The sequence below is a fragment of the Pangasianodon hypophthalmus genome, chromosome 23 (assembly GCF_027358585.1).
Source record: "Pangasianodon hypophthalmus isolate fPanHyp1 chromosome 23, fPanHyp1.pri, whole genome shotgun sequence".
NCBI lineage: Eukaryota > Metazoa > Chordata > Actinopteri > Siluriformes > Pangasiidae > Pangasianodon > Pangasianodon hypophthalmus.
Window position 1 is genome coordinate 7,725,008 of NC_069732.1, and position 24,130 is coordinate 7,749,137.

General features: G+C 37.9%; 1 protein-coding gene across 23 annotated transcripts in view; it reads right to left on the bottom strand.

Moving 5' to 3' along the window:
* Nucleotides 1-5,696: 5,696 nt before the first annotated feature.
* pleca (plectin a) overlaps nucleotides 5,697-24,130 on the bottom strand; it is a 120,700-nt gene continuing 102,266 nt past the window's right edge. For 18 of the 23 annotated variants that reach the window (XM_053228501.1, XM_053228500.1, XM_053228502.1 and 15 more), the window contains 12 exons: nucleotides 23,928-23,960; nucleotides 23,278-23,435; nucleotides 21,945-22,123; nucleotides 21,692-21,830; nucleotides 21,213-21,569; nucleotides 20,291-20,374; nucleotides 20,102-20,206; nucleotides 19,909-20,007; nucleotides 14,785-18,138; nucleotides 7,410-14,507; nucleotides 6,835-6,910; nucleotides 5,697-6,629 (listed from right to left, as the gene is read on the bottom strand). In XM_053228501.1, coding sequence (XP_053084476.1) covers nucleotides 8,187-14,507; nucleotides 14,785-18,138; nucleotides 19,909-20,007; nucleotides 20,102-20,206; nucleotides 20,291-20,374; nucleotides 21,213-21,569; nucleotides 21,692-21,830; nucleotides 21,945-22,123; nucleotides 23,278-23,435; nucleotides 23,928-23,960 — 10,829 coding nt within the window. In that variant the 3' untranslated portion in view covers nucleotides 5,697-6,629; nucleotides 6,835-6,910; nucleotides 7,410-8,186. The remainder of the gene's footprint in view (nucleotides 6,630-6,834; nucleotides 6,911-7,409; nucleotides 14,508-14,784; nucleotides 18,139-19,908; nucleotides 20,008-20,101; nucleotides 20,207-20,290; nucleotides 20,375-21,212; nucleotides 21,570-21,691; nucleotides 21,831-21,944; nucleotides 22,124-23,277; nucleotides 23,436-23,927; nucleotides 23,961-24,130) is intronic. The other 5 variants (XM_034298605.2, XM_034298606.2, XM_026929539.3 and 2 more) reach the window with 1 other exon arrangement.

Here is a 24,130-nt window from a genome sequence, read left to right on the forward strand (position 1 = left end):
TATGGCAAAATTTTTGTGGACACCTGACATTCACACCCATATGTGGGTCTTCCCCAAATTGTTCCCACAAAGTTGGAAGCGCACAATTGTATAGAATGTCTTTGTACGCTGTACGGTCCATGAAGACAGGGTTTGCCAAGGTTGATGTGGTAGAACTCGTGGCCTGCACAGAGCCCCGACCTCAACCCCACTTAACACCTTTGGGATGAACTGGAATACTGACTGCACCACAGGCCTCCTCACCCAACATCTGTGCTTCTCCTCAATAATGCTCTTATGGCTGAATGAGCACAAATCCCCACAGCCACGCTCCAAAATCTAGTGGAAATCCTTCCCAAGAGTGGAGGTTATTATAACAGCAAACATGGGACTAATTCTGGAATGCGATGTTCAGAAAAGCACATATGGGTGTGATGGTCAGGTGTCCACATACTTTTGAACATATTTTGTATTTATAGGCATTAAAACAAGTGATTGACAAGAAACGTGCATATTTTCTTGCTGTTTGACCATTAAAAACACCATGTAGCAGTTTCAGTCAGCATATCTGAACAGCAAATATTTTTGCCTTTGAAAGTCAGCCTGCTCCTAACTGCATGAAAAATAAAGTGAACCTATTCCAGTCCACTAACATATTTTACAGATTGAATGTTTTATTAAGGAGTTCTTTGGTTTATGTGCGCTTAATCACTTACAAAATATTTTTTCATGCAGCAGCCCCTAAATGATTTTGCATTTAATGGGTGATTGACCCTCAGTTTTTCAACTCCTTTAAGAAACACATTAACTTGTCACTGTAGATGAAGATTATTACTTATGTAAAGTACTGTGCAAAAGTCTTAGGCACATGTAAAAAAAATACTGTAAGGAAAAGATGCCTCAAAAAATAATTAACTCAAATATTTCTACATTAGAAAAAATCCAAAATGAAGAGCAGTAAACAGTAATAAACTAAACAAAGCTTTTTCAAAAAAAATGCATCAGTAGTCTCAGATACACTTTGTGCAATTTTTAAGGAAAATTCACTGGTAAGTCTTTCTAAGTATCGTGAAGAGTCTGCCACAGTTCTTCTGGAGACTTTGACTGTAACACTTGTCTCTTTTTTTTTTCTTTTTCAGGTGATCCCTACTATTAGTCTATTATTTAATATGTTACTATCTTTACTGACAAACATTTTTTCTGTAACATTTATGTTGGAAAAGTCAAGATTGGAAATTTAAAATTTCTTTGCTGATTCAATACTGCAGAAGTTATCTAAGACAAAAAAGTCTATACCAACAACAGGAAAAAGATGGGAGAATGTATGTATAAACCTAATGAATGAATATGACTACTAATTCTAAACTTAATTTATCCAACTCCATACTGTATATTAATTACATTAAAAAAATAGTTTATGTATGTCACAGTGGATACATGCTCTCATGGAGACTGAAATTGTAACTATTGTATTTTAATGGCAATGACTGTATTTTAAAATGAGTGAAACAGAAATCAGTTGAGCATAGAGATGATCATACTATACTTTATTTCAAACTTGGAATGACTTAAAGAGTCTCTGGCATTGAGACATGGATGTACCATTAGTCTGCATCACCTTAAGCAAATTCTCCCAGTGACATTTCAAAATATGAGCACACAAAATCCATCTTCAGTATTTCTATTATTAACTGTTAAAATAAACGAATGAAACAAGAGATTGTGAGTTTGTATCATGACCCTATACAGCAATGACCCAATATGGGGTCACAACCCCTAGCCATAGTCTGGGAACCACTGCCTTAGGTCTTCTCAGAAGGCCCAGACAATAAATCCACACCTATCTGCTTCTTTCTGGTCTGGGAAGTTGAGAGAGGAGGAAGTTGAACCTGCAGGTTTATTACATAGTGGTTCACTCATGGTGGAGCTTTCCAAAAAGTGGTTATGAGTTGCCCAAGCAAGAAAAATGAGGTGTCTATGAAACAGGAGTGTCTATCCATCCATTTTCTGTTCCTACACAGGGTCATGGGGGAGCCTGGAGCCTATCCTAGGGAACTTGGGGAACAAGGTGGGGGACACCCTGGACAGGGTATCAACCCATCGAAGGGGACAATCGCAAATACATTCACACACTACTGACAATTTTGAAATTTCTACAACACTTGTCTTTGGACTCGGGGAGGAAACCAGAATATGCCCCCAAAGTACAGAGTACATTTTTGGCAAGACTTTAATGAATGTTTGTGTATTTCAAGGCAGACACTCCTATATGCCCCACATCAACGCCCCACAACACCCCACCCCGCCCCACCCCACCCTGCCCCGCAAATAGGAGTGTCTGCCTTGAAATGCACAAACATTCATCAAGGTCTTGCACAATAAATGTAAGTAATACTTCAGCTTGCTCCAAACAGAATAATAATAAAGTGAATAAATATTCCAGCTGCAGTCACATACTAGAGTCATTCCCACTGCCATGTTTTATAAATGTTATAAAAATGCTTTTTCTTTCTTTTGCAACACTTTATATTAGTTATAGGATTTCTGTCACACTGGGAATTTACGCATAAATGATTGCACTTCAAATGCATCTAGTAGCGCCGTGACTAATGCTTCTATTATTATCTTTCAGCCAGAAATGAGCTTTATTTGTAATCAGCTTTATTCATTTGTCAGGACTGTCTTTCAATCTGCTTCTCTGTGTTAGCATCAGTTTATAGAAAACAGATAGAGATTTTCCATCAAACAGGAGATATTAAATTTGTATTTTTATAATGTGTTTTTTTTTTTTAGATTCTTTGATTGTCTAACAAATTCTGAAACAATGGTCTGCCATTGCTACAAAATATCAGGAGAGTTTTTGAACAGCAGAAAATATTTTAGATGCACAAATTTAGATGCTTCAACCCCTATCATAAGAGGAAATTTTTGGCGATCACTCATTAAATCATTAAATGATTTAACATTTATTACATCAGTGTGAATTACCTTTTTAAATTCCAGGTTGGAGTCTCTTTGTACACCTTACTTGAACATAAGGATTGGGGAGAACTACAGCAATAATAATAAAAAAAAAATAATAATAATAAAAAAAAAAAAAGATTTCTATGATGAGGTTTGGTTATACAACATGGACCCGATTATGGACAAGAAGTCTGAAGAACCTGGAAGGGCTGAAGGGAAAATTATTACTCTTTTTTTTTTTTTTTTTTTTTTTTTACTCTTACTCTAATTATTACTGCTAATTCTTTGGAATAGGTGCTGTCTTCTGCCTTCTTGTAAATGAGAAAAGAGCATAACCTGTTTTTACAAGTTATACCTGTTCACCTGAATAACTCTCATCACCTTTCCATCTGCACCTTTTTTCAATGTGCACTTAATGACAGCAAATTTTTGATACAGTAAATTGTGAGTTTCTCTCATGACCCCATTCATACATCAAGTGACCCAATGTGGGGTCACGACCCCTAACCTGGGAATCACTGCCTTGAGAAGTCTGGGAAATAGAGAAAGGAGGATGCTGAATCTGCGGCATGGGCTAAAACACACCTCTGTCAGCCTTTAACCATTAAGTTGACATTTACACAGATTAGCAACAACACTAAAACCACCTGCCTAATATTGTGTAGGTACCCATTGTGCCACCAAAACAGCTCTGACCCATCGAAGCATGGTCTCCACAACACCTCTGAAGGTGTGCTGTGGTATCTGGCACCAAGACTTTAGCAGAAGATCCTTTAAGTCCTGTAAGTTGCGAGGTGAGGCCTCCATGGATCAGACTTGCTTGTCCAGCACATCCCTCAGATACTCAATAGACTGAGATCTGGGGAATTTGGAGGCCAAGTCAACACCTTGAACTCTTTGTCATGTTCCTCAATCCATTCCTGAACAATTTTTGCAGTGTGACAGGGAACATTATCTGGTCACTACGTTAGCAACAACAGCACCTCAGCGTTTCACCCGCGCGCTTAGAAAAGGTCGTCCCAGGTGCAGCCACTTGCATAATAACCGCACTGCAAGATGGGTAATGTGGTTGTCATGGGACTACGCTATTACCGGAAGGAGGTCTGCGCCTCCCTCTGCCGGCGCGCGCGGGTGTTACGCGGCTGGACGTTACACTGACAGGACGCTAAGAAGTAAGTTTCTACACCAAGTTATTTAGCCGAATAGCACTCCCTGTCTTTTAGTGGTAATCCATAATAATAAGTGGATAGCATTTTAGCTAATGTCAGTCAATAAAATTACTGATAGATTCTTCAGTCAAATTATAACCAAGTACTGTAAGGTTGAAAAGACACGGGTCTTTTTTAAAGGGGGTCTAAAAGGGGTCTATATACTGAAAAAGTTTTTGAATTCCACATTAGCTAAGCTTTCTTGCCATTACCGAAACAAATACTTCCACATCATATTCAAAAATATCATATTCTACAGAAGCATGGCTTACCCTTCTGTCAAAACCGATTCAGAACCGTTTGTTAATGACGAGTCTGGTCACATTTTTTTCATTGGTTTACTTTCATTCTCAATTACATGGTTAAACCATTATTTATTTGTAGTATACTTATTCATGGCATCAATAAATCATATATCAATAACAGGATTAAAAAAAAAAACTTCTCACAATTAATTATCATCTTACTCTAATAATGCGCCTCCTTTTTCAAGCTGGATACGAATGGATTTATTTGCAAATCGTTCGTAGGACACAAGAAATGTGGTACTAATGATAATCCTGTAATTTCAGAAGAACGTTCGTATCCTACTCGTGCTCCTGTGTGTACATTTCCGCATAGGAAGACTAACTAATGTAAACCTCGATTGATTGGCTTCAGATCGTATAAATCACATTACTGAGTTACTGCACATTCATACATGGATGATGCTGTCAACTTTAAATAGCTTGTGCCTTTTTAGTTGTACACACATTCAATCAAACTTTTGTGAAAACTAGTTGTTTCATATTAACGGCATTAAAGACTAAAGAAATGTTAAATATGAAAAAAAAATAAGAAGAAGAAGAAAGAAAGAAAGCAAGCCAACATAAATCCATAAATTAAGTCAAATAATCCTTCCTGAGGACATACGCCCTTAACCTTTTCTAACATGGCATCAAGGCGGATGTGAGGGATTTCTGACTGAGAGTTGCCAAGTACAGCACTTCACTTTGAATTAAAAACAACAAAAACAAAAAAGCAGCTTCTCTGTGTGATATGCTTGGTGTCCATGATATATATATATATATATATATATATATATATATATTTTTTTTTTTTTCATTTTGTTTTCACCTCACTTATTTCACATCTGATTCACCTTTTCCATAATTTCTGCTGTTACAGTGTTAATAACATTATTTTCACTGGCAAAACCTTCACTTCTGCCTCTGAGAAACCAAATTCATATCAGCATGTGCCATGTACACATCTGCTAATTTAAGGTTGATTGGCATTCATCAACATCAACGCATGTGAGTATGAAGCAAATTGGTGTTTATGAAACTTTTGTAAATCCGGCAGAAACATTTAAACACAACTTTACTAAAAGATTGATAAAGGTGAACACAGGACAACACTACCTAGTACTAACTAATTTAAAAACAGGGTGCAAAAAACATGCACATTAGAAATAAAATGGAATTATCAGTTTAGTCTGTTTATGTTTGAAGGTAAACATGTTCATAGCTCTCCAACAGTAAATGAAATGATGTTTAAATACAGTTGATATTTGTATAGTTTATTTACATTAGAATACAATCCCATCCTATAAATACAATCTTCTTAAACATGCCCCAAAACTTGGCATACTTAGTTCAACTAAATCCTTACATCACGTCAAATTTTTTCCTCACAATAGGCTTTGTTGAATTCAGTTCTTTAAACTGAATTCTTTGATCAATGTTAGCAAAAGAAAACCATGCAAAGCAAATCTATAATGTAGGGAAGTACAGATGATTAATGTGGTGTGATTACAGTGATCTGTTCTTGTGTGGAGCAAAGATAACATTCATAATGGCAAATGTAATCATTGGACAGAAAAAGCAAAAGAGCAAAAATATACATATTAAAAAAGTGTTCTGTGAATGTTAGGAAAGTTACCATGGTGATAGAGTATAGTGATGACTTATTGGTTAATGTCTAGTTTGAATATTTTCTAGTTTGTGCCATATATTACAATACAGAATTTGCAGGGTTGTAGAGATCAAGCTTCTTTTTGACAAAAAAAAAAAAAAAATCCTGTATAACATAACTCAATCTAACTTTTTTTTTTTTTTTTTTTTTTTTTTTATGAGCACCTAGCACATTCTTTTCCAGTGATATTTTGCAGCTTAGCAAATGGAAATACAAAGATAATTTACCAAGTTCAAGCACCTTTAACAAATTTAGTGTTAAAACATAGATTAGACCCATATAGGGGTCTATAGATTTAGCGGCATTAATTTTTTTTTAACATAATACAAAGAGGCTAATAATAATAATAATAATAATAATAATAATAATAATAATAATTATTATTATTATTATTATTATTATTATTACAACAAATTAAGGTAGCAGAACATGTATGTTGGTCAGTCAAGTGGCATCTTTTCGTGGTTCTTTTGATCGGAGCAATCTAATCCAAAGATTCACTTCGGTGGGCAGTGGAAGACACTACAAGAACAACAAAAATGGGCATAATGTATTTAACAAGTGAAATTATTTAATAATCTAAGAAGTACTTTGCTAAATACACCAGTCCATGTTCTATAAACAAAAGATTATGTAATAATATAATTAAACAGACATATGGCAGTAATGGAAAGTGTAAGAGTATAACTGACAATACCCTGACCAAATTCACTTGAATAATTATTACCTTCATCTCTGCAGTATAAAAGTGGTGGCAGGGTTTCAATGTAGAATAGACACATCTCCTTTTCAGTAAGAGAAATCTGGTAATAAAGTTTAATAAGAACAATTAATCTTATATATACACACACACATATATATATATATATATATATATATATATATATATATATATATATATATATATATATAAAACCATTTATACTGATGCATGTTTATATATGATCTACTGTATCTATACATCCTATATTTATATATTTTTTCAATTTCAATTCCAATTTCTTTTGTTAATTCCAAGCACTGGTAGCTGGACCGAATTACCCAATTTTGTCACCACATCAAAAAATAATGTACTGTTTCAGCTTACTATTTACCATCACATTTTGGTTTAAAATATACCCGGCCCGTAACTTTTAAAGCAATTTCTGAATGGATGTAACTTAACTCAGTATCTGCTAATGCAGTTTTTGCAAAAAAAAAAAAAAAAAGTTATGGTAATTTAAGCAATAAAATAAGCTGTTAAGCTGCTAAAACTCTTATAAAATTAGCTGGCATATTAATGAAAATGAATATTATACTTACATTATTATATATGCAGACATCTGTTGAGGTCAAGGCATAACTAAATTCCTCTTTGAATTGGGAGATGTAAAAGTAACACATGAAAACCTGGTACGGATAGGAATGGCATCTTCTGATCTGTCGTGTTTCAGTGCCATCTTCTGCAGTTTGTTATTTCTGAAGTCTGCTGCTCCTAGAACTTGTTGTGGGATCAATGACAGGAGCCATTATGTTTTGAAAGACTGCAGAGATCCAAAGACATAATTGTTGTTCCATTCCATGTATAAACTTGGGTGAAAGGAATCTCTTGAAATATTAATTCTGTTCTGCCAAAGTGTGTTTCCAAAGCATTTTTTGTTTGTTTGTTTTCCTGTGTGCTCTTTTAGTGAAATTCCTCTTATTCTGCTCTGTAGATGGTTACAAGCTCTTCTGTTTAACAGGATTCCAGGTTAATAAATGCATGTTATATAATGCTCTTTTTACATACAAAAGAAATGTTAAATTTAGTTTTGACAATATGCCGTTCAGTGGACTCAATAAAAAAGAAATATACAAGAGCAGAGACACTAACACTGTGAATGTAATATCAAAAAACAAGATTCCATTGGACTTTCTAGTTATTCTAAGGAAAAAGGAAAACAGAATTTCAACATTGATATTATGGAATAATTATCAAAAATATTACATATTACAAATAAACCAAAAATCTAATATGAAAAGAAAGCCAGCAGGATATTGCAATAGTTCCCCAGCCCCATAGTAACCACATGCAGAGCAGAATGAATATTTTTAAATGAATTAAGCAATTAAAGAGCACTGTGTTTGCGATAGTGGCAACATTCTCTTGTCTTCAGAGCAACAGTTTCTGCTGAGCGTTAATGCTGTTAGAGCCTGTTTTAGTTTGTCCATATTCAGTGCACTGTGCACCCCTGAACTGTATCGTCGTCCATAGCTTGGAGAGCCATAGGAAGATGTGGAGAAATTCATGGAAAAACCAGATCCTGTAGCATCGAAGCTCCCTCGTCTAGAGCCAGACCTTGAACCGGTTCTGGAGCCAGACCTAGACCCTGAGGCTGATCCAGAGCCACTGATATTGTAAGGGCTATACAGACCCTTAGTAGACTGGGATGATGCCTCCAGTAAACGTAAACCAGAGCCCTCCTCAATCATGCTTCTTTCAATGGCATCTTTATAAGATATTTTCAGCTTTGTTTTGGGACAAGTGAGGTATTTGGAGTACCCACTGACATCTCGCAGTTTCTGAGCAGTGCGTGCATCGAGGGTACCCTTCTTTACGGCCTCATCCAGTGATACTCTGCCTGCAACATCAGGTTCAATTAGTCCTCCTGTCAGATACTGGACTTCAAGAAAACGTTGGCCAGCTTCATAATACAGCCAACCCTTTTTTAAGGCCTGAGCAGCTGACATTTTAGTTTTGGTTCTTGGATCTTCAAATCCTTGGAAGGCCTTCTGAGCTAAGTTGATGCGATCTACCATTATCTTGTCTACCAGCCCTTTGTTCATTGCATCTGCAACAGTGAACTTCTCTCCAGTATTTGGGTCAATGATACCACCTGTACAGGCTTGTGCCTCAAGCAGTCTTTGACCAGTAATGTTATCAACTAGATTTCGATGCATGGCCTCTGTGACTGATACCTTCTCTAGAGTATCTGTGTCTAATATCCCAGCAACTGGACCTGTTTCCTCTGTTGGGTCAGTCCATGTTGTTGCTGGGGTTTTGATAGATGGAACTGGGCTCATGGGATATGATGAGGTGGACCCAAAGGAAGATGAACGTGATCTAAAGCCACTCATATTTCCAGACAACATGTCTGCAAATTCAGTGATGGACAGGGTGCCTGCACGATACTGGTCCAAAGCAGACTGGTCTATGAGTCCTTTGGTGATGGCATCATCAATGTCATACTGACGTCCAGACCTTCTGTCAATTATCATAGACTTAACACCATCTGCTGATGAAGTGGTAATTTCTTCCCATTCACATTCTTGTTCTGCAAGCTCCATATATGTCTGATGATCAATGAGACCTTTGCGGTATGCCTCATAAACAGACATTTCTTTTCCTGTTTCTGGATCTACAATCACCACTCTGCGTTTGCGTACTGATGACTTAGAAGATGTCTTTCTTTCCCGCTTCTTCTCCTTCAGCATTAAGAGAGCAAGTCCAGTTTCAGGGTCAGTCATGCATCGTTCCATCAGCTGAAGGTAAGTCAGATTCTCCTCTGTGTTTGGATCAAAGAAACCTTTAGTATCATCAGATGGGTCAGTTAGAATACTGTTCATCTCCTCATCAAAAAGGCCACGCTTGTATGCCATTTCCACAGGAAGGCGGTGACTTTCCTCAGGATCAATGATTCCACCTGTTGCAATTTGAGCCTCCAAAAGACGAATACCATGATCTTTAAGGATCAGGCCTTTCTTCATGGCCTGAAATAGGGAAATTACCTTACCAGAGTATGGGTCATTGTATCCAGTCACAGCTCGTTCAGCAGAGAGAAGCTTGTCCTTAAACTCTGGGCCAACCACTCCCATTTTTACAGCCTCATTGACTGTCAGTTTTAGATTTTTGATTGGATCAATCACATATCCAGTCGCTGCTTGAGCCTCTAGCAGCTCAAAGGCAGTGCCTGGCCTGATCATGTTCTTCTTCATGGCTTGGTAGATTGACAGTCGCTCTTTAGTAGCCTCTACATACACACCTGCAATACAACTTGTACCCTCAAGGTATTTCTTCAAGTCTTTGCTGATATCTTCTACAGAAATGAGGCCTTCTGTGAGCTCTGTGTAGGTCTTCTGATCGATAATTTGAGAGCACAGTAATTCGTCCAAGGTAATTTGCTTTCGAAGACCCTTTACTAGCAGTTTCTTGTCTGCAAGTGACAGCAAATGCATGCCACTTTCTTTGTCAACTTTGCATCTCTTGAGGAGGTTTGCATAAGATACTTTTTCATCTGTGGTTGGATCGGTAAACCCTTTGACATCTCCACTAGATAGTCTCTCGCTTGTTTCTTTGTTGATATATCCTCGTTGCATTGCAACATCATTTGGAAGGTGGAAATTGTATTCATGATCCATTAGGCCACCAGTTGCAATCTGAGCTTCTAGGATCTTTAATGCATACTCCTCAGGAACCAGACCCTTTTTCATAGCCTGATATAGAGAAATGATTTTCCCACTGTATGGGTCTTTGTACCCCGTGACTGCCCTTTCTGCAGACAAAAGTTTATCATGGAGTTCTGGGCCAACAAGACCCTTGCGGATAGCCTCATCAACTGTTAGCAACTCGTATCTTACTGGGTCAGTGATAAATCCTGTAGCTGCTTGTGCCTCCAGCAAATCAATGGCAATATCAGGCTTGATTATGCCTCTTTTCATGGCCTGGTAAATACTTACTTTAGCAGAGTTGTTGGAGAGGACCCCAGCAATGCTGCCTGTGCCAAAGAGATACTTCTTAACAGTTGGCATTTCCATAACCTCTCGGATGGTTTTCTTGCCTTGTTTCAACAGATTGTAAGTTTCAAGGTCAATTATACGAGAGCTATATAACTCTTCAATTGTAACTCTGCGTCGAATTATATCACATAGCATAGTCTGTTCAGTTTTAATGACTTCTCTTTGCTCAATGATTTCAATGATAATGATAATCATTCTCTCTTTTGTGATTTTTCCTGACCGGTACTGTTCAATAAGTCTTTGTTTGTCCTCTTCAGGAAGCATGTCTGATGCCATAACATCCCATAAGGTCATTTGTTTTCCTGCAAAACCTTTGTGAGGTATAGCTATTTGAGTGCTAGCCAAGTCTGTTTGTGCTTGTTCTTCAGTGTAAACATATGACTTCTCAGCTTCTTTTGGGACTTCAGCCTTAGAAAGTGGTAAAAGGAAAAACCCAAAGTCAGGATCTTTTGTGCACCTTTTTATCAGTTGTTTGTAAGTGACACTCTCATCTTTGTTAGGATCAGTAAAACCCTTGATATCATCTGAAGGGTCTTTGAAGGACTTGGCCATTTGTTTGCTTAGGTAACCTCGCTGAATGGCTACGTCAGTGGGGATATAGTGACTATTCACTGGATCAATTATTCCTCCAGTGGCCTCTTGAACTTCAAGAAGAGGTATGGCATGCTCTCTAAGAACAAGCTCTTTTTGCATGGCCTGGAAAAGGGAAATCTTGTGACCAGTGTATGGATCTTTATAACCAGTTACAGCCTTCTCTGCCAATTGGAGCTTTTCATGAAGCTCAGGACCAACAAGGCCAGCTTTTACAGCATCGTCCACTGTAAACCTCAGATTCCTGATTGGATCAACAATAAACCCACTTGCTGCTTGTGCTTCCAACAGGGAAAGGCCTGTATTTAGCGTTAGTAATTTTTGTTTCATTGCCTGATAAATGCTGAGCTTCTCTTTAGATTTTTCATTGACTACTCCAGCAATGCTCTCTGATCCTTGCAAGTACCTCTTGACTGATTCAATATCACTAATCTCTTTAGGCTTCTTTTGACCTTGTTGGAGCTGATCATAGGTTGTTTTGTCAATAATTTTAGACTCAAACAGGGACGTGGCACTAACAGGTTGTCTGAGACCAGTGAAGGTATCCTGCTGCTTTTTCATCTCATTTTCATCAACCAGTGTGATCACAATGCTAATGATCTTTTCAATTGTAACTTTTCCTGATCTATACTGACGTATTATCTCAATCCTTTGTTCTTCTGTTATATATTCAGAGTTGATAATCTCCCAAATGGTGACTCTTCTTCCTTTAAAGGGTCCACTGTGTAACTCCATTGTTGCCTTGTTTAAAACTTCTTTGGACTGAACATTGAAGGGCAGTTCTGATTCTGTGGACTTAACAGCTTTTTCTGAAAGTGGAAGCAATGGGAGACCTGTCTCTTTGTCAGTAATGCAACTTTTCTGCAGCTGTGCATAAGAAACATTCTCCTTTGTGTTTGGGTCAATGAAAACTTTATTATCATCAGATAGGCTACTTATGCACTTGTTCATTTCCTCACTGAAATACCCACGCTTATAAGCAATATCCTGTGGAATCCGGTAACTTTTCACTGGGTCAATGATTCCTCCAGTTCCAATTTGGGCCTGCAGCAGCCTTGTACCCTGATCTTTGTTGATGAGATCTTTTTGCATTGCCTCAAATAGAGATGCAGTCTTCCCCGTATATGGATCCTTGTACCCATTCACTGCCCTTTCTGCTGACAGCAATTTCTCATGCAACTCTGGGCCAACAATGCCAGATTTCACAGCTTCATCAACTGTGAGCTTCTGGTTTTTTACTGGGTCAATTATGAAACCTGTTCCAGCTTGGGCTTCTAGGAGGTGGAGTGCCAGTTCTACTTCAAGCATGTTCTTCTTCATGGCTTCATATATTGGTACTTTCTCCTTAGTTGACTCAATAAACACTCCAGCAATACTGCTTGTTCCCTTTAATGCTTTTTTGACAGAATCCATCTGAGACACCTCTTCAATAGTAGTTTTGCCATTATGCAACTCGTTATATAAATCTTTGTTAATGATCTTTGAATCCAGGAGCTCAGATGCAGAGACAGTTGATCTTAAACCATCAAAGGCTAATTCCTTCTTTTTCTCTTTGTCTTCTACAACAGTGATTACAATCCTTATGATTTTCTCTACAGTAATTTTCCCTGATTTATACTGACGAATTAGATCTTTCCTTTGATCTTCGCTAAAGTACTCAGAATTTATCACTTCCCAGATGGTCACTGTCTTCCCCTTAAATCTTCCAAATAGCACTGATATATTTGTTTTACTGAATGCATCTTTAGTCTCATCGTCTGTGTATGTCCTTTCAGTAGGTAATGCTGTTTCTGTAACAGTTAGAAATGGAAGCCCTGTTTCTGGATCTGTTTTACATCTTTCTAGCAGTTGATGATAACTGAGACTCTCTTGAGTGTTGGGATCACTAAATCCTTTTCTATCATCAGGAGGATTGGACAAGACTTTGTTAAGTTCTTCATCCAATTGACCTTGTTTACATGCAGTTTGGACTGACACACGATGACTGTTTACCGGGTCTATTATACCACCAGTGGCAATTTGAACATCCAGAAGTTTAGTGGCTTGCTCCTCTGTGACCAGACCCTTTTTCATGGCTTCAAATAATGAGATCTTATGTCCAGTGAAAGGATCTTTGAAACCAGTTGCAGCCCTTTCAGCAGACAACAATGCAGTGTGCAGTTCAGGTCCAATAATGGATTCCTTTACTGCCTCATTGACAGAAAGCCTTCTGTTCTTAATGGGATCAATAATAAATCCAGATGCAGCCTGAGCTTCAAGAAGCATCATAGCTGTGCTTGGTGAAATTTTCTTCTCTTTCAAAGCTTGATAGATTCCCATTTTCTGCTTGGGTTCTACTATTACACCACCAATGCAATCCTTGCCTTTCAGGCACATCTTGACTTTGTCTAGCTTAGTAAGGTCTTGCACAGTTGTTTTGCCTTTCTTAAGTTTGTCAAATTCTTTTTTGTTTAGTACACCAATTTCATTAAGCCTGCTTGCAGGCACTTTCTCCCGAATTCCATCAAATGCCAGTGGTGAAACTTCATTTGCCTTTACTCCATCAACTTCTGTAGAACCATTAAAGACCTTCTTTGTTGTTTCCTGCACTGTTGCTGTAACTATTTCATTTTCAGGCATGCTATCAGTTTGGATGTCAATTTCTTTTGTTTGGGATGTTGTGGGTTTCTGTGCCTGTAGCTGCTGAAGCTTTTCACGTAATTTCTTGTTTTCCTCATCCATGACTTTTTCTTGTTCTTGTTTTATCTTCTCTAGCTTCTCCATCTCTTTTTGCTTATTGAGCATCTCTTCTTCTGCATCTTTCTGTTTCTTGACTGCAGTTTCCAGAATAGCCTGAAGTTTCTTTCTCTCCTCTTCCATCTGCATTCTCTGACTTTCCTGTTCATCTTGAAGGGTTTTGGCTTTCTTCACTTCATCCTCAAGTTGTTTCTCCAGCTTCATTTTCTCTGCCTCTATTGTTTTTTCCTTTTTCAGCAGGATTTCTTTCTCTGTAAGGAATGTCTGCTGAAGGGCTGTCTTTGCTTGTTGTATTTGCTCTTGCTGTGCGTTGGCCATCTATAACGAAAGAAAAACAGCATTATTTAGATAAATCGAAACATTACCATGTAGTACCAGGTGTGAAAATGCTATAATAACCATTACCATGCCTTGACAGTCAATATTAACAGTATATAATTGTGTATATACTATAATACAAAAAAAATCCATGTTATCAATCATTAGTAATAGACATGGAGTAGAATGTGAGGATCATAACATTAAGTGTTACTTAAATAGATTAATGTTATTTTCAAGGAATTTAGAAAATGAAATTGTTATTATATGACAATACCTCTTTTGCTTTATTTTGTAAATCAGTTGCCTCTTCTTTCAGTTTCTCCTTTTCTCTTTCAAGCTCAGCAATAGCTTTACGCAGATCATCTGCCTCTTTGGTGCTCACCAACCTCTCCACTTCCAATTTCTCAACAATAGTGACTTTTTCTGAAGTTTGTCTTTCAGTCTCAATCAAACGAGCTCTAATGTCTTCTGCCTGTTTCTTGAATTTATTAGCTTCTTCCTCTGCTTTCAACTGTGCATTGCTTAGGTCAATTACCCTGAGTTTTAGTGTCTCGGCCTCAGCGGTTACTTCTTGCTGTTTCTTGCGTTCTGCCTCTAAGGATTTCTGGAAGCCCACAGTCTCTTGCTCTAAACGCTGTTCCATCTTCTTTTTGGCCTCTAGCAGTTTTTGGGCCTCTTCTTGAGCCTTGTCTTTTTGTTTCTGGAGATTCTCAGCCTCAGACTTCAGCTTGTTTGCTTCCTGAATGGCTAACATCTTCTCCTTGAGCATTTTGTCAGCTATTTCTCTCTGTTGAGCAAGGTCGGACTCTGCGATTTGTCTTAGTCTTGAAGCTTCTTGTGCATCAACACTGAGCCGTGCAGCCTCTTCAGCCAGCTTTTTCATATTCTCTGCCTCTTCCTCAAGTAATTTCTTTGTGCTCTCCTTATCTTTTTTCATAAGTTGCTGATTTTCTGCCTCAATTTTGACCTTCAATCTGACTAATTCCTCCATCTGACTTCTGATTTTAGCGAGCTCGTCTTCCACCTGTGCTTTCTGTTTGATAGCATCACTGACCTCATCCTTAAGTCTTTTCAGTTCATCATCCAAGAGAGATTTCTGTTTGTCTGTCTCATCGAGTTGCAGTTTTACTTTCTCTAACTCTTGCTCAACCTGAGATTTCTGCTTCAGGGTTGTCTCAGCAAGTTGTTTATGCTTGGCCATCTCTGCCTCAGCTTGCTGTTTCTGTTTTAATGCATCTTTTTCTGCTTTAGCACGTTTGGAAGCTTCTGTTTCAGCTTCTATTCTCAGTTTTTCAGCATCTTCCTGAGCTTTGGCCTGTTTAGCTGCCTCTTCTTCAGCGGCTTGCTTCTGGCACTCTGCCTCATCTGCTTTTTGCCGAAATAGAGCAGCCTCTTTTTCAACACTTTCTTTGGCCTTTACTGCATTCTCTGCTAATTTCTTTGCCTTCTCATACTCTTCCTTTAGCTTAGTTTGAGCAAGGCTGTCCTCCTTCTGTTGGACAAGGACATTCTGAGCTTTCTGCTCAGCAGCAATACACCTTAGTTCAGCCTCTTTAGCTAAAAGGATCTGTTTTGCAACTTCCCCATCAGCATTATCCTTCTGCTGTTTGACCTCTTTAGCTTTCTTTTTAAGACGCTCAGCTTCTTGTTGAGCAGCCAGGCACTGTCTCGCTGCCTCTTCCTCAGCAGCTGAAATCTTTTTTACTTTCTCTTCTGCCTCTTTCCTCTTTGTCTCCTCCTCTAGTGCAAGATTCCTAAATTTCTCTGCCTCCTCTTCTACTTTTACTTTACTTTTCTGAGTCTCGTCTGAGATGCTCTTTAGTTTCTTCAGCTCAAGTTCAAGGTCTTGCTTTCCAGTCGATGCCTTTTCAAAGTTGAGTTTCAAAATATAAATCTCTTCTTCAACCACTTTCTTTTGCTTTAAGATTTCTTCGACAATTTCCTTCTGTCTGCCTAATTCAGCATCAGAGGATGTCTTTAACTGGTTGATCTTTTCTTCAATATTTTGCTTATGTTGAGCTGCTTGGTCTTCTAGGACCTTCCTTTGATAAGCTTCCTCCTCAGCCTTTCTTTTCAGACGGTCATTTTCGGCGTCCTTCTCTTTTAAAGCAATCTCAACCTCAGTTTTCACACGAGTTGCTTCATCGATGGCAGCCAACTTTTCTTTGAGAATCTTTGCAGCCTCTGCTCTCTGTTGGGCTGCTTCATCTTCTGCTAGCTGCCTTTGTTTCTTTGCTTCCTCAGCAACTAATCTCAGTTTAGTGGCCTCCTCAGCAAGTTCCCTCATTTTGCCTGCCTCAGATTCAAGGAGTTGCTTGCTCTTTTCAGTGTTTGACATGGACTCTCTTTCAGCTTTGGCTTTAAGCTGTATGAGAATTTCCATCTCCTTTCTTACTTTGGAAAGCTCATCCTCTAGCTGTTGCCTCTGTTTTACAGCTGTGTTCACTTCATTTTTCAGTCGCTGCAGTTCATCATCCAGTAGAGTCCTTTGCTGCTCAGCAAGATCGAAATCCATTTTTAAGCGTATAAGTTCCTGTTCTGCTGAGAGCTTTTGTTGAGCAGTTTCTTCAGCTTCTTTTCTTTGTTTTTCAAGCTCCTTCTCTGCAAACTCCTTCTGTTTCAGAGCAACCTCCTCAGCTTTGGCTCTCTTCTTTGCCTCTTGCTTTGCTTCCTCTTTCTGTTTCTCAGCCTCTTCTTGTGCAGTGCTCTTCTTATGGGCTTCCTCCTCAGCCTGGAGCCTTAGACGGAGAGCTTCGTTGGCTTTCTGTCTCCATATTTCCAATTCCTTCTCAGCTTCTTCTCTTGCTTTATCAGCTTCAGCTTGTTGCTTTTTTAAACGCTCTGCCTCCTCTTGCAGTTGGATAACAGTGCATTGCTCTTGTTTTAGTGACTCCTCCAATTTTGTTGTTTTTTCGGCAAAGGAAAGGCGCTTACTCTGTAGCTCTGTGGCAGCACTCTTCTGTGCCACCTCTTCTGCCACTTTTATCTGCCTCTCCTTTTCCAGTTCAGCCTGCTTCATGCGCCTCTCTGCCTCCTCTGCTTGCTGCTTGAACTTTTCAAGATCCTCCATGGCTTTTTGTTTCTGCTTTGCAGCTTCCTTCTCTGCATCTGTTCTTTGTTTTAGCTCTTCCTCTGCCTTCCGTTTTTTCTGTGTCTCTTCGTTCACTTGTTTCCTTAGCTTTTCTGCTTCTTCCTGGGCAGCCTTCCTAAGTCTGTCAGCCTCTGATGCTTTATCCCTGAGCTGCTGAAGTTCAGCTTCAGCTGTTGATTTCTGTTTCACGGTTGTCTCCAGCTGAAGTCGGATTATGCGGATCTCCTCCTCAATCTTGGTTCGGCTTTGCAGGACCTCTTCCACTTGATGGCTTTTAGCCTTAATCTCTTGGTCTGAGAGGTTTCTGAGTTCTTGCAGTTCCTGCTGGATGTTTTGCTTCTGTTTTTCAGCATCAACTGCAAAGACTTGTCTTTTGCTAACCTCCTCTTTCATTTTTAGCTTCAAGTCATCAGCCTCTTGCTCTGCTTTGGTAATGGCCTTTGCATGAGATTCTGCTAACTGTCTCTGTTTTTCTAACTCGGCCTGCATTTCGGCCATCTTTTTCCTTTCTTCTTCTTTAAGTTTTTCTGTAGCTTTCTGTTATTCAGGGAAGCAAGAGTAATGGAAATATAAGACAAGGTTATGTAAGGTTACAGATTATATCTGTGTTATATCTGATTACAAATAAAAGAAATTTGTAAGTACAAAATTGTCAATTAATGAAAAACTGTTTACTTAATAGGTGGGGTGTTAATTGGTTACAAAAGACAGCTTAAATCACTTTAATGGCGCAAATAATGAGACACAATCACTTCACAGCACATTAAAACAACTGGAATACTGAATGAAATCATGCTCTTGAGGTGTTACTCCTAGGGATGTTTTGGAAAATAATCACAAAATGTAACATGATTCCCTAGTTTAAAGTTCCTTTTTATAACTCCAAATAGGAGCTAGCCTGTGTAATGTGTAAATGTGAAGAGAGAAGGGTTTACATAATAATTTTAGTCTCAAGCTTGTGATTAAACATAAATTAATTTTCAGTTTGACAGTGAGAAAGAAAGCCAAGCATTACTAAGCATAGCAAAAGTGCAAAAAACTGAAATGTTTTGCAAATTTGATTTTGTTCATATTATGCCATTATCAAGCCTAAGAACATACAGTCTAGTGATGCAGCAAAGAAAGCATGGAAATAGGACTACTGCAGAACATGTGAAAAAACGCATCTGATGAATGTCATAGTGGTACATGACTCTGACTAGTTGGATTTTAGATGTATTTTTTCATTCTTTGAGTAGACAATATGACAAAAGAGTCATGTATCATTGTGAGAGTCTGTTATGTGCTTGCAGAAAGAGCTATTCAAATAGGATGACGATGCGGTGCAAAATTTACCTCATTAGCGCCCAAACATGACAAACATTCATCATGATAAAGCACTGGCAAGCCATATAGAGAAGCAAACAAGCAGAAATGCAAGTTAGAAAGGAAAAAGGAGTAAAGAACAAAATTGTGCTTCTCATAACAAAAAGTATTTAGAGAAAATGTGACATTCAACCTGAAGCATTCTATAACTGAAAAATAGAAGTGCACAAGCAAAGAAGAACAAAACTGTTATTTCAGTTTTCTCAAGAAATGAAATTCAAAAAGGGGGGTATCACACCATCCAGTGTTTAATGGTGTCTGCTGGTTAAAAAAGTGCATGCTGTATTTGACAGATGGTATTTTGAGTTGCTTCAGGCTGAGGGCTATCGACAAATAGTTCAGCTTTCTTTTTGTGTCAGAGATACAGAAAAATCATCCCTACACATTTGTAGACAGATAATGAGAGACAGGAAGTGTTGGGGAAATGAAATGTGCTGCACCACTAGTGTTTCACATTACTCTTATCCTAGGTGAGCACCTTTTCCTCTATATTACAAAAGCCATGTACAATTAGTGTATAACTCTTAAACTACAAAGATTAAAAAAAAAAAATTATATAAACTAAACCATGATCTAATTTAACTTAATCCTGATGTCCGTTTGTGAAAATCACCTAAAAGTAATTCTAATTGAAACTGTGTCTCATGAGTGACAAAACCATTTGAGAGTTTGTTTTTTTTAAGTCAGTGGGAACAGTGAAAACTAGAAGAACAGTGTCTTGCATAAGTATTCACCCCTTTGACCCCCCTTAAACAGTTTCCACATTATGTAATGTTACAACCTGTAACTGAAATGGATTTAACTGGGATTATATGTCATGAATCTATACAAAATAGCCCATAACACAATATTGCATATTATATATATATATATACACACACTAAATACCTATGCAAGACACTGTATGTGACAGTTTGCCTTTTGACACTGTTTGACTCTTACCTCTTCATCCTCTAGGCGCCGTTGGGTATCTATTATAAACTTAATATATTGGCTCGCCAGAGTCAACAGCTCACTGTAGCGTGTTCTGAGAGTCACATACTGGAAGATAGTTCACAACACATTTCAAATATATTTTTAACTTTTAAGGAAAAAGTAAGCAACCAAAGTAAACAAAAAATAGTGTAGAAAATACCTCTTGGATAATGCTGTCTGATGCAGACTCCACCTTGAGTTTTTTCAGTGGTGAGGCAATAGGCTCCACCAATGCTCTATATGTTACCAGCTGAAGTTCATGATCCTGGAAAGGAACATGTTTTTAAATATGCTGCTAAAATTCTGATACCTGTGTAAGAAAATGGCTCAGGAATCTTTTTATCCTTACCTTTACCGTATCAATGTAGGCCTTAGCAAATTTCTGACATTCATCCACTTTTTCTTTGTTGTTTTCAATCTCCTCAAGGAGTTTCTGTTAATAGTACAAAGTCCAACATTTAATAAAACAGTACTTAATGGATTACATCTAGTATCAACAAAAAGTCAGAAATCATTAGTTAGCATAACAGCATGCTATGTAAGGAATAAAACTTGATGGTGCAAGCTGTTATAGGAAAATAAAGACGAGGAAGCAGAGTTACTGTTACCACCCATAATTTAGCATTTTTCTCTTATACTACAGCAGTTTAATTTTATATGTTAATTAAAGAATGACATGTCATACTGTTTTTCTTTTATTGTTATGTTTAATGCTGGGAAATGTCTGTAAAACCTGTTATCACTCATGTTATTACAGCTATAAATAGTCACTCCCTAACCAGCTTCTATTTTTTTTCTCTTTCGTGAAGTTAGTTAGACAAAGAAAAAAAAATGCAGATAGTCATGTTACTGAGAAACCGCAAAGCCCTGTATCCTGAAGACATTCTTCTGACTAATACAAAGCACTGACACTGGAGACTCCTTCCAAAAATTCTGAATAACAATTTACATATAAAAATGACAATTTTTTAATACATAAAGATTTTCTTAAATGCATTTATCTGAGCATCCACCATACAAGTCCCTGTGTTAGTTGTTAGTATAGAAATAATTATGTATAAGAATGAGCACATTGACATAAACCTTGCAGCCAAAACTACTGTCAGAGCTGCTGTTATAGTTGCTGTTATAGAAAATTAAACAACACTGTCTGACCAATCAGAATTCCACATTCAACAGCACTGTGGTAGTATTTTAATTATCAAACATAACAAACAACCTGCTTATGCGATCTGCACTGAAGACCACTAATAAGTACTCATGCTACATACCTTCTCCTGGACCAATTGTTCTTTAAGAGCTTTGCTATCGCTGATGGGCATGGCCTGGATCTTTTCTTGCCTTTGCTTGGCATCTGTAATCCACTGAATGAGCCAGTCATAGCTCTGTCTGTAGTTCTGCATCTGCCTACCCAGTAGGTCCAGTTCCCGCTGGCGCAGCTTGAACTGGGCAAACACAGCCTGCCAGCGCTCTTTTAGGCTTGCTACCAACTGCACATAGTGATCCAGCTCAGCATCCCACTCACTGTGTACACGAGACATTCGCTCATTTACCGCCACAGCGTCTTGAAGCTCAGCCTCCAGACGGTCAAACACTGGCTTATCCGACTCCGCATCTGAGCACAGTTTCTAGAGTTGAAAGGAAAAAAAGCAGTTTATTATTGTCCAAAGGAGGCATGTCACTTCTCTCGGTCATCTGGTGAGTTTATATAAATATCATTTCTATCAGCAGTCACATAGTATTATTGCACCTTTAGCTGTGTGTGGTTGGACTCCAGCTCTTTCTCATTCGCAGGCACTTTGTGGACATCACGAAGCTGGTTCTCATACTTTCTGAGAACATCTTCAGCCCCTTGTGTGCTGCGTATTACCAAGTCAATGGTCTTTAGCCTGAAATAAATGAAAAAAGATTAACATGACTTCCACATAATGTACAATTCATAGAGCTATTTTTAAATTTTTTTTAATATATACAATTTATAAAAAATTTATATAATGACTAACTTGTCCAGGTAGACAGAGGAGAGACTGTAAACATCTGCCATCTTCTTCAGGGTGATGTCTAGCTCTGAACGTAGGACAGGTGCCGAGGTGGACTGCTGAGAAGAAGCCAGTGCAGCCTCACTCTGCTTAACCACTGCATCTAGGTCTTTCTTTATGCCTTCCAACTCAGATTGCACTTTCTGTTTGGGGAAGATCAAGAATAGAAGCTTACTTAAAGAGGTTAGAAGTAAACTGAATAGAAGTTTACTTAAAGATGGCATGATTATGATAGGGAATAGTTTAGTAGTTCTTATCATGGTTTCAGTATTAGATCCAGTTATCAGAGTACTAAGGCTAACAAAAAATGTCTTTATTTGGATGCTACTCTGACCTCTTGGGGGCAGTATGTGTCCTGTGGTCACATGTTCTGGTCAAATGTTTACAAATTGGTGCAAATGTTTTCAGTTTTTACCTGCGTTATTATTATGATTGCTTATATTCCTCTCATAATTTTTTCTTGCTTTTTAAGTATTTTCATTGATTTATTGGGACACAACATTAAGGCTGTCACTTTTACTAGTTGCACAATGGTGCAACTAAGTACACCAACTAAGTACACACGTTTGTTTGATTCACATAGGAATAACATAAACTTGTACGTATGTATGTTTGGTAGAACAAAAAGCACGATAATAGATCTCTTGCATTGCTTCTTGTGAATGTCGGAAAAAAGGACCACTGGTTGTAAAACATACCATACTTTAATTTTTATGTTTTCAATAGCTCAACCTTACAGTTCTAGATCAGTTTTAATTTTGATGGTTTGAGAAAACCCATCTCATGGTGAAACTTTGACTTTTTCTACTATATATCGTTCTAAAAACCACAAGCTTTCCTGAATTGAAATTTATTTCTCCATTTGCACCCAACTTTTTTGTCCCGACTACAAATAAAAACTTCTATCATTTTAAAATCAGGTTACCGCCAAAAGTGTGAAGGGACTTTAAACTACACTGCAATGTTCCTGCACTACACTAAGGCACAGGAGCCTTAGACATTTGACAGCCGATAGAATGACTGTTTTTACCACCACTCCTCACCTAATCTGATCTTTGCAGGAAGAAAGCCTAGGCAAGATTAAAAAGTTCATAAAAACATTTACATGTCATTCTAATGAAATATGTTTATGGTTAAGTTGAGCTGTGTCAATCTATGTTATAGGCAGAAAACCACTTTCAGCCAAAACCCAACTTTTTTGGCCAAAGTGACATCTGACGAGTTTTCTCAAACTGCCACAAATATTTGAAAATGGCTTTTTTTTAACCCACACTTAAAAAAACAAAGTATAGCATACCTTGTGCTCAGTGGTCCTCTGGGCACAGGCTTTCAGGGGCTCTTTGTCTACCGGCTGCCTGAGGCGACTGACCATGCGCGACTCGCATCCCTCAAGTCTCAGCCTTAGGTCCTTTATTTGAGTGATGTAGCTCTTACACACAGACTCATCCTGCTCTCCTGCATAGGTAAGATAATTCATCTCTCACTGACAATGTGTTAAACCAGAGAAACCTAGCCCAGATGGTCAAAAAAAGATGCATAGTAGATAATACCAAAGTACGATAAGTGCAGTTTAAATTTACAGCATACAGGCCCAACAGAAGCAGACTGGCAATTCATTTAACATCAATGAGAAACAATTTTAATATTAGTTAGTCTCTTCAAAATTGGACTCTTTTCCACTGTGGAGGATGCATTTCAACAAGACAACAATTTCACTTACGAATTGTGAGCTTCATGCAAAACATAAATTGAAATACACTGTTTAATGAATCAAAGCATATAGCAAGTAGCCATGCTGCATGATAAAGAACTGAAAACACACAAACACACAATGAAATGAATGACTAATATGTGGATATGTATTTAAAAAATAAATGACAGTACACAATGCTAGGGTCGACAGTAAATGCAGTTAGTCAAATTTCAAATCCAATCTGTAATCTTTACCAGCAACTTTGGCTTTGGAAGTGGAGAGAGGTTCTGAAACATGAAATGTACAGTTACAGTCTGATGTATGAATTAAGTGTTATAATCAGGGAGATTAAATTGGGGTGGTTACATTTTCCACTTAGATTTTACATATCTATATTCGATTAACAACAAAGTAGGAAAAATGAACTCCCTGATTATAGGACAGTGATAATGTATCG